The sequence below is a fragment of the Scylla paramamosain genome, unplaced genomic scaffold, assembly GCF_035594125.1.
Source record: "Scylla paramamosain isolate STU-SP2022 unplaced genomic scaffold, ASM3559412v1 Contig16, whole genome shotgun sequence".
NCBI lineage: Eukaryota > Metazoa > Arthropoda > Malacostraca > Decapoda > Portunidae > Scylla > Scylla paramamosain.
This window is the reverse complement of record NW_026973681.1, coordinates 649787-665000: the sequence shown is the minus strand read 5'-3', so window position 1 is coordinate 665000 and position 15214 is coordinate 649787. Positions and strand designations below refer to the sequence as shown.

Genomic DNA, 15214 nt, shown 5'->3' with positions numbered 1-15214 from the left:
TGGTGGTGGTGGTAGTGGTCATTTTATAGTAGTAGTTGTGGTAATGGTTGTAGTGGTGGTGGTGGTGGTGATAGTGGTGGTCATTTAATAGTAATGGTATTGGTGGTGGTGATGATTTAATAGTAATAGTATTGGTGGTGGTGGTGGTGGTAATGGTAGTGGTATTGGTGGTGGTGGTGGTGGTGGTAATGGTAGTGGTATTGGTGGTGGTGTTGGTGTCGGTGGTGATCATTTTATAGCAGTAGTGGTGGTAATGGTAGTGGTAGTGGTGGTGGTGGTGGTGACACAAGTGGGCAGCAACAGTGTTTGTCATCACAGAGGGCGTGGCGGGGCTGGCATGAAGACCACCACAACACAGTCTTGTCCATGCTGGTGGAGGGCAACGTGGCAGCAATGGTCAACATCCCCGAGCTTTGTGATGGTCACACGCTGAGCCAGGACGGCCTGACGCCTCTCCACGCCGCGGCGCTGTGCGGGGCTCCCAGTGCTGCTGTGGAGGCTTTGCTGCAACGCGGCGTGAGCCCTCATGTGACCACCCCTGACAACATGACCCCTGCTGACCTGGCACGGCAGCAAGGCCAAGACTCGGTGATTAAGGGACTACAGCAGCACCACTGTGTACAGGTGTGTGTGTGTGTGTGTGTGTGTGTGTGTGTGAATTGAATTTATAACTGAATTGAATTGAATTTATTGAGTAAGGTCAGACTTTCTATAAAGTATGGAGCACAGCTCTCCAGCAAAAGAATACAGACACTGTAGATTATATACAGAACGTGCATAATATTACATAAGAAAAGACAAATACATACAAATGAAATACGCTGTAAGCAATGGCAAAAATTTAATATAAAAAAATGTGTATGCATATATAATGATACATACTGTCACTAATTAAGAAATAAATAAAAAAACTATTGAGGTGTTTTGCACACTGTTTATCTAAACAAGCGTAGCACCATCCTCAAAAACAAAGATAATTTCTTTATCACATTTGAACTTATACTTTGCATGAACAAAACATATTTGAATTGTGTTGGCCTATTTATGTAATTTGCTATATACATATTACCTAACCTAACAATTTCCATATCAGTACATTCAAAAAGAACATGAAATTCTTCTCCTTCTACCTCAGCATTACACATGTTACATACCCTATCTTCTCTACTGACACCTTGATACCTACCAATATTTACAGGAAGTCTATTATTACATCTTCTAAATTTAGTCACTAATAATCTGTCACCCTTTGTTAACTGTTCTAAATACTGTTCTCTGCCAAAATCTGTCTTAAACACCCTATAACTGCTACTTAATGATTTTGTTTCTAAATTATGATGCCAAGTTACAAGCCACTGATCTTTCAATCTCTGTTCCATAGCTTTCTTCACCCATCTTGAATTAGGAGCATCTTGCAACACCACATACCAGACATTCCACAGTCATTACAAATATTCTTTATACAAGTTTACCATGGAGAACTATGAAGCCCTAACCTATCCAGCTGCAATAGACATTGGTACATTAAATAACACAGTTTAGTATTTTTACCTGAAATTAGCTTAGACCAATAACCTATCATTTTTTTTCTTTATATAAATATCAAGTGGAAATACACCCAGTTCACCATACACCATGTCATTACAAGTATTCTCATGAACACCCAAAACCTGCTTTAAAAATTTCATGTACATATACTCTAACTCCCTAGCAATATGGTAACCCAAAATTTCAGCTGCACAAGTCAATATAGGTAACACCGTGGTGGTAAATAATTTGAGTTGTATATCCACTGGCAAGTCAAACTTCCTACACTTACTTATTAATGAGTACATTGCTCTTGTGGCTCTCTTCTTTAGCTTCAGGTCACCTTTGTGAAACCTCCCATTATAATTTAATAACACTCCAAGATACTTATACTCTGTCACAACTTCAATGTTTTCATTTGTAATATTCACATCACTATTGTCAGAATTTTCATCACCCGCTAGCTGCTTAAAATGCTCATAGAATTCATTTAGTGTTATGGGGATCTGATAAGTTCTTTTCTGACTAATTAAAATTTTCCAATATGCTTTAGGGTCATCACTCTTATATTTTCTAAGTTTCTTTATTAAGTTATCCCTCTCCTTATTCTTCACTCTTTTTAGATTTGCTTTATTTTTCCTGCTTTTCTCAATCATGTTGTTAAAATTTACACTACTTCTATGCAAATGAAACCTCTGTCTAGCTTTGTGGTATTCCTTTCTAGATGGCCAGCACTCTTTATCATATCCCACTGAGGTGGCATTATTGGACTTTTTCATGAATGATCTTTTCTTATATGGTGGGAAAGTTGCAAGTGCCACTTCAATCAGTATTTGTTTTAAATCTAGATTAATAGCATCCATGGGTAATTCATCCACTTTTGCAATCAGTTCATTTATCTTAGTTTCATCAATATTACTCACACATAAAAATTGTTTTTCAATATTCCATTTACTTTGCCTTACACCTGATTGTCTTGATTCCTTTGCCTCTCGGTTTACAACAGGCACCGTACTTTGTATCTCACATTTGATCCTTGCATGTAGTCCACAGTGTACATCAGACCACAAAGGTTCATAATCTAATACTTTAAGAACTACAACATATTTCATAATCAATGGTGATCCTAAAAAGTAGTCAATAGTTGTATTGTTTGCCAATGCTGCAGTCCTCCCCTAACCTTCCATTCAATATATAAACTTGATCATTCTTACAAACATCCAACAACTTTTTCTCATATGAATTCCTATCTGGGGTTAAGTCCTGGTTTGCTCTAGTCTCAGTTATTCCAAAATTAGTTAAACTTACAGACACAGGGTCCTCAGCAGCCTCAGAAGGAACATCACACATAGTGAGAGTGTGAGCATTAAAATCACCACAAAGCACATGCAATGCACATAATCATCACATGAGTAAGTAAGCAAAAAATCATCCAGCTCGTCATAGTGCTCTTCACTACCATATCTAGAGTGTGAGGGGGGAATGTAAACACAGCTTATTACCAGTTCCCTACCAAAATTTACACTACTTCTATCAACTTTAACTGAAAGTAAAGAATCATAAGTGTTACTAATATGCCTCCACTTAAAACTAGCATTTTTCTTGATGGCCATGAGCAAACCCCCAGATTTAAACCTGCTTAATTTGCTTCTGTCCTTAAAGACAATGTCAAAGCCGATATTTTCCATATTGTTTTTTACATTAATTACATCAGTATCATCACACTTAGTTTCACATCAACAAATCACACCATAATCTTTAATAAAGTTAACAAAATTCATAGATAAAAACTTTGACTTGATACCGCAGACATTAAGAGACGACACATTAATATAATCCAGGGGAGGAACAAACTGAACAGAGTTAATATTACTTACACTAACACTATTATCATGCCCAAGTATGTGCTGTGCCCCAGCAGGGCCATCCTAGGCCCTTGTTAAGTGATCTAGATTTAACCTTTTCCAATCAGGAGCAGATATAACAACCTTTTCTAAGTCATCAGGACAGTTTATAACTACAGGTCTACCCCCACTGTGCAACTATACAAGAATGCTCCCCTCCCTTGTGGACACATTTTTCACTGTTTCTTGCCCTTTAACCATATTCAACATTTTAACCCTTAAGGAGGTCATGTCATCATTTATATACACTTTTCTTTGCCTACCTTTCAGTTTTTTTTTTTTTTTTCTTATTTTGCATAATTTCATTTCTTTTCTTTCGGTGGCAAAACCTCACAATCACTGGCCTACCTCCTTCCCTGGGCCTCCGCAAATGGTAAACAACAGAAATGTCATCCTGCTCAATTTTCACTCCAATAGTGTCAGCATGTTCTATAACTTTAGCTTCCAGCACCTCCTCACTTTCGTCCTCTTCTTCCTCTCATCCAGAAATACATAAGTTCTCTCTTCGGGAGTACTGCTCCATCTTGTCGTGTTCATACTTGAGCAGGAGGCAATTCCTCAGCATTACTGCGATCTTGTTTTCTAATTTATCACTGAATTCCTTGAAAGCAGTAGATACAGTAGATACACAGCGACCGAAATTATGCTGCCAGGCTGGACAGCATAACAACTGCATCCTTAATCGTCTTACTTACACTTCTGCTTTCCCTTCCATCATTGCTGCTGGTTATATTAGCAAGCTCGTTTTCTACCTTTGTCTTCACTAATTCTTCAGGTTCAGACCCAATGAAGTGTGCCATTCTTGTGTGGAGTTCAGCAATAGAATTTCTTACATGCATAGGTCAGTGAGGGTGGTACAATATATATGTGGCAACACCGCAACACCTTGTTTACCTTCTGTGGCTCACACAACAGTACAGGGAAGACTTGATAGTACCTTCAGTACTGGCAGTAGAAATGTTACTCAGGCCCTGTGGCACGTCACATCAGTGGTCAGGTACTCAGAAGTTCATTTGAAAGCAGTAGTAGCTCCCAGGTTAGAGTCATATCGGAGAAACTCCCTCAAAATATAGAGGTGTGTGTGTGTGTGTGTGTGTGTGTGTGTGTGTGAGCTTATTACATTTATCATTTTTCTAACATTAACCAATATGAATGTGATGCAAAATGTTTTTGTTTACAACATTTTGCATCCTTTACCAAGATGTATTTCTTTCTTCACATTTGTGTTTGTAAATTCATGTTAAACAAATGAAGTATTGCTTAATTTCAAGAGGTGCTTATAGATATTAATGAGGTGGTAAGCCTGCAGGTAATGGTTATGTTATAAGCTTGGTAACCCGTTTTGTTGAGCGAGCTGTGATGCAGTGCAAATATTTCAGCAGTTGGTGTGCACACTTCTCAAAGAGAGGGCAAAAACTTTGAACGTGGCGGACACGTGACCGTCACCAAGGAAACAACACAGTGGCTAGCTGAACACTAACTCACTAATTCAGAACACAAACTGTATTTCATCCTGTACTAGCTGCAAGCCAACAGGAAAGCATCAGACAGCATCTCTAGGCTGCACGAGTGCACGGGGACCGTGCTGGTTGCAAGGAAGCAGGGTGAAGCACCAGACCTCTCATTCCTCGGTATTTTTTCAAGCTGTCTTCTTCGGCGACAATTTGTTCCCCGTGAAGGCAGCTTGTTGAAACATTCAGGAAATGAAACACCTCTATCTTCACCCTGCTCTTTCTCTCCCCCACAATCCCTATCCAGTGCTGCTTTTCACCGGAAAATAACAAACAGATAAATAAAAAGAATTAATAATAATAATAATGATAATAATAATAATAATAATAATAATAATAATAATGATAACTTAAGGGTTTTGGTTCAAATGGCTCTCAAATAGCTCTGGTGTAGCTGAAGGCACCCTTGGTTCACCGAGGGCATCAGCAGGGCCAAGGGGACAATTGTGGTTCCCCTGAATCTCCACAGAGCAAGCAAATTCACTCCTCAGCTTGTCATTGGGCCTACTGTGGACAGTCCTCATGGTCACGTCCGTGGACACCCTGCGGCTGTCAGGTGAACACCGGTAATGCTTTGCGTCGGTGTGGCCAGTGCAAAATGCACGCCTGACTGCCCAGCCGCTCAGTTTAAGCAGCACCTCGCCAGCACGGGCAGTGTTGCAGTCTGGTGGTAGACTGATAAGTGTTCTTGAAAGCACTCACAGGTGTCACAAAATCAGTCTTGTATTTACACTGAGTGCATCAGATCCTACTTGAAGGCAAGCACTCATCAAAAATGTAAACATGCAATTCACAGGGAGACCAGCAAACAAAAGTGCACAACTCACATCATCCCAACACTTGAAAAAATGAGCACGATGTGATTCTTTAAACGATCGGCTGTTTAGTCCTGCTCCTGACGACGAGTCTTGAGCCACGTGCTGACTGGCGGCAGCGTGGAGGGGCTGGGAGGTGAACGCGACGTGTTCCCCGAGCCGAGCTCTGCTAAAGGCCCCAAGAGACTCTCTGAAGGGTTTTAACCTAAGCTAACCTAGCCTACCCTAAGCCACCTATCCTAAGCAGGCATAACCTAACCTAACCAACCCGTGCCTGAGGAGGATGAATTGCTACAGTACGACCAAGCCGCAAACTACAAAACTGTGATGTCCGTTATTGATTGTTTATGTTATGGACGATTTTGAGCACAAAACACAGTGGAATCACTTCACTCTGCAGCCTCTTCTTCTCTCGTCCCCCGGCGACCTTGGGGACTCGTTGGGAAGAGGGGTTTGTGGGCGGGGAACGCGGAAGTGCTCGTTGTTTGTACTTGAATGGAGACGAGAGCTTAAAATAAGGCAATCCTAACCTGACCTTATCTGACCTGACCTGACCTATCCTAACATAACCTGATCTAACCTAACCTAACCACTTTCCACTTCCTGGCCAACCCTTTAGCCATGAACACAAGTGCATGGTTTGCCTGCTTCAGACTCTTGCCACGGTCTCCAAAATCCTTCGTACCAATGATGGAATCGGAGGCCGGGTCAAAATGGAGAGATTCTCTGACGGTCACTGCATCAAATGCATGCCACAGAGTCTCTCCCTTCGACGTGGTGTCTGCTCTTCCTCAGAACTGTGAGTTTGTTTGCTCCAGCCTGCTTGGATGGAAGTTTGCCTTAGCCAAAGGTGAAGATTGGAACTGCTGGGGAGTGAAAAAGTAGAGCTTTTAAACCTACACGCCTTAGGACTATGGTAACGCAAGGCCAGAGCAAACCTCCTCCCTTGTCCCCCATATCTTCTGCCCTTCTTATTTCCTAAGCCATTAATTACCTGTCCTCTGATAAACTCCTGCACTTCAGGGCTTGCATATGGAGAAATGGAGGTTTCAGCTGCTGTGGACTCTTCAGGGTCTGCTACCTCAATCCCTTCGCTTGCTTTCTGAGCTCACTGATGATGTCCTGCGGCAACCTGATTTTTCTACACCCTGAAAACATTTCATAAGTATTTCAGCTGTTTTGTTGATAATTATCATAACTTCAAAAACTCCAATTTGTCTTTCATATACCAGATTCACATTTGTAGCTGCCTCTGCAAAGTGGTGTTTTCACACAAAACAAAACAAAAAGCTATAACAACGGTTCAAAGACAAACGCGAACTGACGCGGAAAACTCGATAAAGTATACAATTATAGCACTCACAACATTGTGAAGCAAATAACAGCAGTCACCAGGCTTGGGGCGAGGCTGTGGTGGTGTCTGGACTGCTCCCCCAAGCTGCTGCTCAGTGATGGGGCACTGTGCGGGCACCTGACGAGGGACGCCACCTGCCGGACAGGCAATGCGTCAGTCACGGTGGCTTTCGAGTGTGTACATTCACACGGTGTACACTTGCCTCGGGAGAGCCCACACTGTCACCTGACTGTTGAGGGCTTTATGAGAGACCACAGTTTTCATCTAGCCTGGCTAGTTGCAGCTGCAAGTAATGGCTCAACACTGCCTCAAACTACCAGGTCTTTTGTCTCTGGCGACAGAAGCTTGCATTCCAACCACTAGCACATATACATGGGTGTGGCAGACACATAAATTGGTGGTGTGTGCACCATCTGCAGGCAAAGTGTCTCATGGAGGCGACACCAGTATCACCATTTGTAGGAACAGGACAAACCATGATTTACTTCATGAAAATAAAACATTGAAATGTAATGACAACACAAATTCAAAAGAAACTCTACTGTTATCAATATAGTAATAAGCAAAAGTTACTCAAACAGACATACTGCATTAAACAATAAATGAAAATATATATCAAGGTATTCTGCATGAATGAGCCTTTGTCACACAAACAGCTACACACACACACACACACACACACACACACACACAGGCCATAACAATGCACACTGACACATCGCCACAGCCACCAGTGAACACTTATGTCGCCACCAAGCGAAACTTTCTGAAAACCGTGACAACATTATTATTATATTATTACATCACATTATATTATGTAGCTTTCATTGCGATACCATCAGCACCATGGCTTCCCTTCTCTCTCCGGCAGAGCTGCAAGCTTCCTGAAGATCTGCATGAGGAGCTGCTCTCAACAGTCAGTCGCCGGGACGACGTGCAGGCGGTGTCCACCCTCATATGTAAGGGCGCGCCCATAGAGCTCCTGGGTGGCCTTTCTGTCCTCAGACTGGCTGTCACCACCGACCGCATTAACACCGTCAGCCTGCTGCTGGCTAGCGGTGCACCGCTGCCTGCCAGCCTGCTGCAGGAGGCTTGGCAGAGCCCCGACGTGACTCACAGGGTGCTGGCCTTCCTCACCACCGTGAGTACCTTCCCTTCCCTGTCTCACAGAACTATCTCACTGTAAAGGTGAGGACGAGCACCGGTACTGGACCCAAGTCTCAGCGGTGGCTCCTTTGCAGAGTGGAAAGTGTTTGAACAACTTGGATGAGTTATAGGTCTGTTGGTTGTAGAGGACGAGCCTTTGTGTTTCAGTGCCGTCAGTTTCAGGTTTTAGTGGTGCACATGACAGACCTGCAGCACACCAAACCTGTCCAACATTACAGGTCATGCAACAGAATCTTGTCATTTCATAAAAGGACACTTCAGTGTAATGTTTAGAACAAGCAATGAAGTAGATCTCATAATACTTGAATCCATGTTAATTCATCATTATAATCCTAAAAGTAATTGTAATAATGCTTGTCAAACCTAATATTTGATTATAATTCATCATTATAATCCTAATAGTAATTGTAATAATGCTTGTCAAACCTAATATTTGATTATAATTCATCATTATAATCCTAAAAGTAATTGTAATAATGCTTGTCAAACCTAATATTTGATTATAATTCATCATTATAATCCTAAAAGTAATTGTAATAATGCTTGTCAAACCTAATATTTGATTATAATTCATCATTATAATCCTAAAAGTAATTGTAATAATGCTCGTCAAACCTAATATTTGGAATAATTTTTTGTATTTTTCCTTTTTTTTGGGGACAAGGTAAGGTTGTATTTGTACATGCACTTTTAGATTTGTGACACTTAATGACACTTCTGCATAGCTGCGCTCTCTCTCTCTCTCTCTCTCTCTCTCTCTCTCTCTCTCTCTCTCTCTCTCTCTCTCTCTCTCTCTCTCTCTCTCTCTCTCTCTCTCTCTCTCTCTCTCTCTCTCTCTCTCTCTCTCTCTCTCTCTCTCTCTCTCTCTCTCTCTCTCTCTCTCCTCTCTCTCTCTCTCTCTCTCTCTCTCTCTCTCTCTCTCTCTCTCTCTCTCTCTCTCTCTCTCTCTCTCTCTCTCTCTCTCTCTCTCTCTCTCTCTCTCTCTCTCTCTCTCTCTCTCTCTCTCTCTCTCTCTCTCTCTCTCTGCGCACGGTGCTTACCTGATGTGGTGACCATCCTTTCCTCACAGGCCTACTGCTGCCGGCTGCGTGCAGAGCAGCGTCGCCTGGAAAAGGTCAGCAGCGCCCTTGTCGAGGGCATCGACAATCTAGTGACAACCATCGAGGGAAATACTCCCTGGCAGGCAGCCTGGCGATGGGGAAAGGAGACTGACCGGCCAGCACTGAGCGACCTCCTAGCAAAGGCAGCGGCTGCCAACTGCCCCGTGACTGCCGCCTTCCTGCATAGGGCAGGAGGGTGGACAGTCTTTAATGGAGCCTCTGGTGGCACTGCCCTCCACGCTGCCCTGGAGGCTGGCCACAAAGGCATGGCCGAGCTGCTGATCAGGGACCTTGGGGGCTGCCCGTACGTGCCGGACACACATGGTCGCCTTGCGGTGCACATGATGCCTCACGAGGAGCAACAGAGGCTGGAGCAGGTGAGGCTGCTTGCCTGTGTACTCTTTTGGATGGCGGCATGAACTCACTTCACCAGCTGATCAAAACTTCAGCACCTGTCGCGCTTATTTCGTCTGCTACGCCTCCTTGGTCACACTCCTGTAATAATCCTGACACACGCATACACTATATGGAATTTGTCACCTAACAAAATATTGCAAAATATTGAAATAACATGACCGTTTCCATCAGAGTGCTGGATTTGGTTACGCTAAGTTTACCTTAATATTTAGCTCACTAAGTTCATTGCTGATTCTTTCGTTGCATAGATTATGATTTAAAAAATCATAATTTCGCACAGAAATAAAGTAACTATCTCATAAATAGTAGGCTAGGATGATTTACATTCAACCCGAAATATTTCTATGTAACAAATGTGTGTACAGCAACGAGGGACAGAGAAAAAGATGACTCATTAAGTGGCTGGCTGGCACAGCAGTTTGGTGAATGTCAGACAGACATTAAAAGGGAGGAATTTAAGTCACAAGAAGTCACCATAATAATGGATATGGCGTGCTGAAGGCACAGCTGATGTATTTTCACACCTTCCTCCTTTTTAGTGGTGGCGTGGTTAATTCTTTGGTCAAGAACTGACTCGCTTTATCTAATGAGGCCGCTCCGGCATACCAGCGTTACCGAATCGGCGCTTTTCGTTTTGTTATGATAGAGTCACCAGGTTGGGGATTACCGAAGCCATGAAAACACCAGCTGTGAAAGTGGCTGGAGGTGTCACCAGGCTGGTAAGGCTTTCATTTGGGACTGTTACCAAGCGACTGTGAAATTGGCCCTTTGGTATTTCTGCCTTGTCTAATGAGTCCCTCAATGCCGCAGCAACGGCTCGCTAAGCTCACCCGTGCACTCCTGCAGTGCTCTAGGATGATGTCATCTGGCCCTGGAGATTTAGTCATTTTATGTTTATCTGTCTGTTTAATGATGCTGTCCTTGCTTATGGCGATATAGACAGATGGGGGAATTGAGTTTTTGTGGCACTGAACAATACTAAGTTTGCTTTGACCCAGTCAGAAAATTCAGAAACGAGAAACCTGCCCCGCATAGATGACGCGTTTGACAACGCTTCAGAAGTGTGTGAAATATTGTACAAGACAACACATTGTTTAACAATAAAGTCACTTATTAGTGTGTGCTGTGCCATATGCTGTCCTCCTCTGCTTTGCTGTGTTCCCATCTGGGCCAGCACATGGCCGTCATTTATCAAAGAATTATCGTGATAAAAATAAATAAATAAATAAATCAGAGGTATGCTTTCCCTGGGAAAATTGTAGTCCGCAGCTAAAGTTGCTTCATTAATGACATTGTTTAATTTCTCATCGATACACAAATCACTTTCATTGTTCTTAATTTATAAAACTCTCACAAAGCACACAGGAAATGAAGTGCCTCGGCTACTGGATGGTGTTCGCCAAAGTGGAAGCATCAACGTGGATTTTATGTAGCCACAGCTTGGAGCATCCTCTTACCAAAACAGCACGCTGTGTTTTGAACCAAACGTTTTCAGTAGTCTACCTTTGCACAACAAACTTCTTATTCATATCATGAATATTATGCAGCTCAATTATGGTATTATATTTTATTAATATTACTTACTATTTGATTCTATTAGTTGACCAATTAAGCTACTTGTATTTTTTAATCTTGCCTAATAAACAACTCCAATCAGGCAGACAAATGCTAATATACGTATGTAATCCTCGATTTCTATCATCATTTCTAACATATCTATGTGTACGCAGCAATAAAGGGTTATTTACTTGTTCATATATTCACCGCTCTCTTTCTCTTTGCACACAGAAGCTCTTTATGATGGAGCGTGAAAAACTGAAGGATATGGAGCTTCGCTTGAAGGCAGATCACGAGAAGACCGCAGCACGGACAGCGCTGTGTATACAGGAGGATCTCTTTGAGAGCCACAAGAAGGGCGAGGGTAAGAAGGTCTCCTTACCTGATGGCCACGCTGCCCTGCTGCTGGCCTCGCGCAAAGGTCTCCTGCAGCTGACTCATCTTATGCTGCAAGAGGGTCACTTCCCCGTGGACGAGGTGCTGGACCACACCTGCGGCACCACCGCCCTCCACCAGGCGGCCTCGCACGGCCAGGACGGCTGCGTGGCGCTGCTGCTGAGCGCTGGCGCCAACCCACAGCAGCGTGACACGTATGGCCAGACACCACCTCACCTGGCCGCCATGTTTGGCCATAAAAGTACTTTCGAACTCCTGGCACACCAAGTGACGCAGGACCCTCCTTGCCGCGCGGGCACCACGGGCACACAGGTGAGAGAAAATTTTAAAGTGTTTCACAATATGTATTATAAATATAAGCGTAATCTATTAGACCCAATCAACCGACGTGACCCGGAAAGCGTCATAAGAAATCTTGTGAGATCCATAGGCCTGCAAGAGCTGCAGAAGGAGGCTCAGCGGGTGGCTGTGGATCTATCAAAGGGCGAGGCCCTTGAGGTAAAGGAGGCGGTGATGGCAGAAATAAGCATCATCATGAATAAGGTGTCAGCCGCTAATGCCATGTACCGCGGCGACCTGAGGCTGGCGGGCAGTTCTCAGGACGGGTCTAAGCTTTACGCCCCTGACGAATATGATATAAACCTCGTGATTCACAAGGATGACGTAGGAATAACTGTTAGCGAGAGAGGGAAGGAGGAAGCCCCGCTGAAGGGCAGGTTACAGATTTGTGTGAAGACTGACAATCCCCACCTTGAGGGTAATAGATTTATGGCCAGTTTGTACGAGGAGGTGCACCGGTGCCTCGCTGGCCACACCCTGCAGGACAAAAGACTGAGCCTGGTGCCGCCGGGCCTGACCAGCACGCAAGTGGGCGTGGGACTCTCTCTGGCCTGGCAGGGGCGAGAGTATCCACTGTTGCTGGTCGGCGTGGACCTGGTGCCAGTGCTTGAGGTGCCATGGCTGGAGCAAGTTTGCAGACCGCTCCTCACTCCTGAGGACACCACCACCATGCAGCTCAGTAATGCTGCTGATGGAACATGGCGCTGCAGCTTTGCCTTGACAGAGGCTGAGGTGCTGGGGACGTTGACGCCCGCAGAGCGCCAGGTGCAGCTGATGGGAAAAGTACTTCTTTCCCGCCTCAAGCCCGAGCGCTGGATGCCTCGGCACAAAAAGAGCTTTTTCAAATGGTTCGCCATACGGGAGTGGAACATCGCGGTGCCAAGCGGGTTCTGTTTCAAGAACGCCCTCCTGCGGTGGCTGGAGCACAGGCGGTCGAGGGAGGTAGAGCTTGGGGCTGGCCAGGAGCATGACCACACCAAGGAGTTGGGGGCTGGACAGGAGGGAGACCACACCAAGGAGTTGGGGGCTGGACAGGAGCAGGACCACACCAAGGAGTTGGGGGCTGGACAGGAGGGGGACCACACCAAGGAGTTGGGGGCTGGACAGGAGCAGGACCACACCAAGGAGTTGGGGGCTGGACAGGAGATGGACCACACCAAGGAGTTGGGGGCTGGACAGGAGGGGAACCATACAAAGGAGTTGGAGGGTGAACGGAAGGGGGACCATACAAAGGAGTTGGAGGGTGAACGAAATGGGGAGCACGCCAAGTGGTTGGAGCCGGGGCGGGAGGGGGACCCCGCCAGATGGGTGGTGGAGGTGTTCAGATTGATGTGTGCGAACCCAGAAGAGACACGAGAGAACCTGACAACTCAAAACAGCTCCGCCTACTTTGGAGGAGACTGTGAGGGGCGGAAGCCTGGGGACGGGGCGCCCATCATCGTGCAGTGCCTGGAGGAGGACCCTCTGCCAAGACAACCAGGCGGCGGCGACGAAAGTATTAGATGCAGAAGATGCAGACCATTGTAATCATTTCCTGTGAGCTGCACCACGCACACACACACACACACACACACACACACACACACACACACACACACACACAGGAACGCCAGTGCTTGGTGCTCGATTTTCAGATTCAGTAGTTTATATAGCGAATTAGTTGTGGAGTCGATATAAAGAAAAATATATATTTTCATGTCGCGAGGCTAGTGAGAGAAGATACTCTGTTAATAGGGTCTCTCATCTGTGTGCACTTGTTGGCCCCTGTAATACCGCAGGTTGAGTAATGTGATGGTGCAAGCTGAGGTAATGCCACCTTTGGCCAGTAAGTACAGCAGGGCAAGATAATAGTCAACTTGCATGTTGTATGGTGAAACAGGCTCTACATGGATTCATGGATGATAGGCCTAGAAGTGTTTGATATTCATTTGCAAACGGCAGTGCCATTAGGACATGAAATATTTAGTACAGGTTTATTAAGACAATGTCTGGTCTGGGTGTAAATAAAGCACTTCGGCTTGACAAGATGATGACAAATAAGTTATCAAATCAAGATGGAATGTCACATTTGTAGCACCAAGTACCAAATGCAGATGGTAATTGGTTAAAACAAACTGTTAAGGTAAGGACTTGTGCTATTGATAGGCAGAGATTGTCTGAACAAACTTATAACAGGCCAGCATGTCTTAATTATAGGATGGTGACAATGCAAGGAAAATTACACAAGTATTTATCTGTTCTCCTTAAACAACACTCACGTGCCGTAAGTGTGTTCAAGTGTGCAAATCATCAGCTGCCATTGTAAGTGGTAGTGAAGGAATGCAAGTGTACAAAAGTGAATCTGTTCTTTAGGTGATCTTAATGGTGCAGATGAAACTCACTCTTCATTCAAATTGTTTTTTTTTTTTTTAACAAATAGCTGAAAAAAATCTGTCAAGAAATATTGGTTCACTAATGTAAATGCAACAAAAATAGGGGAATTCCTTGGAGCGAGAAACGTGACTGTCTTATTAAGTAGTGTTAAGTTCATCCAAGATATAACTTGTTATTTTTAAAAAAAACTTATAAGAAGTAATTGTTAGCAGATAAGTGACGTCTGTATTTGGTGTGTACAGTATAACAATTTGTACTCTCATACCCCGCCTGAGGTCGCTTTCAAACCTTTCAAGCACACTTCTCATATTTGCAAACTTATACATGTAAATTAACCATTGCCTTGTATTTTTTTCATGAACACAAAACTATTCCTCTCTGTATTATGGAAAGTGATGTGTCAGTAAATCAAACACAAAAACTCATGTCTTTATTTCAAGCCTTATGAATCATTTTGTTACTTATATAATAATATATATATATATATATATATATATATATATATATATATATATATATATATATATATATATATATATATATATATATATATAGAGAGAGAGAGAGAGAGAGAGAGAGAGAGAGAGAGAGAGAGAGAGAGAGAGAGAGAGAGAGAGAGAGAGAGAGAGAGAGAGAGAGAGAGAGAGAGAGAGAGAGAGAGAGAGAGAGAGAGAGAGAGAGAGAGAGAGAGAGAGAGAGAGAGAGAGAGAGGGCAATCTCACAGTACAGTGTCATGTTGAATCCAGTGTGTACC

At 43.8% G+C, this 15214-nt stretch overlaps 1 protein-coding gene across 1 annotated transcript in view; it reads left to right on the top strand.

Annotated features, from left to right (window-relative positions):
- The window catches only part of LOC135097258 (uncharacterized), an 18192-nt gene extending 3311 nt beyond the window's left edge, over positions 1 to 14881 (top strand). The window contains exons 2-5 of the mRNA XM_063999065.1: positions 319 to 624; positions 7983 to 8252; positions 9348 to 9755; positions 11584 to 14881. Coding sequence (XP_063855135.1) covers positions 319 to 624; positions 7983 to 8252; positions 9348 to 9755; positions 11584 to 13614 — 3015 coding nt within the window. The 3' untranslated portion in view covers positions 13615 to 14881. The remainder of the gene's footprint in view (positions 1 to 318; positions 625 to 7982; positions 8253 to 9347; positions 9756 to 11583) is intronic.
- The last annotated feature ends 333 nt before the right edge of the window (positions 14882 to 15214 follow it).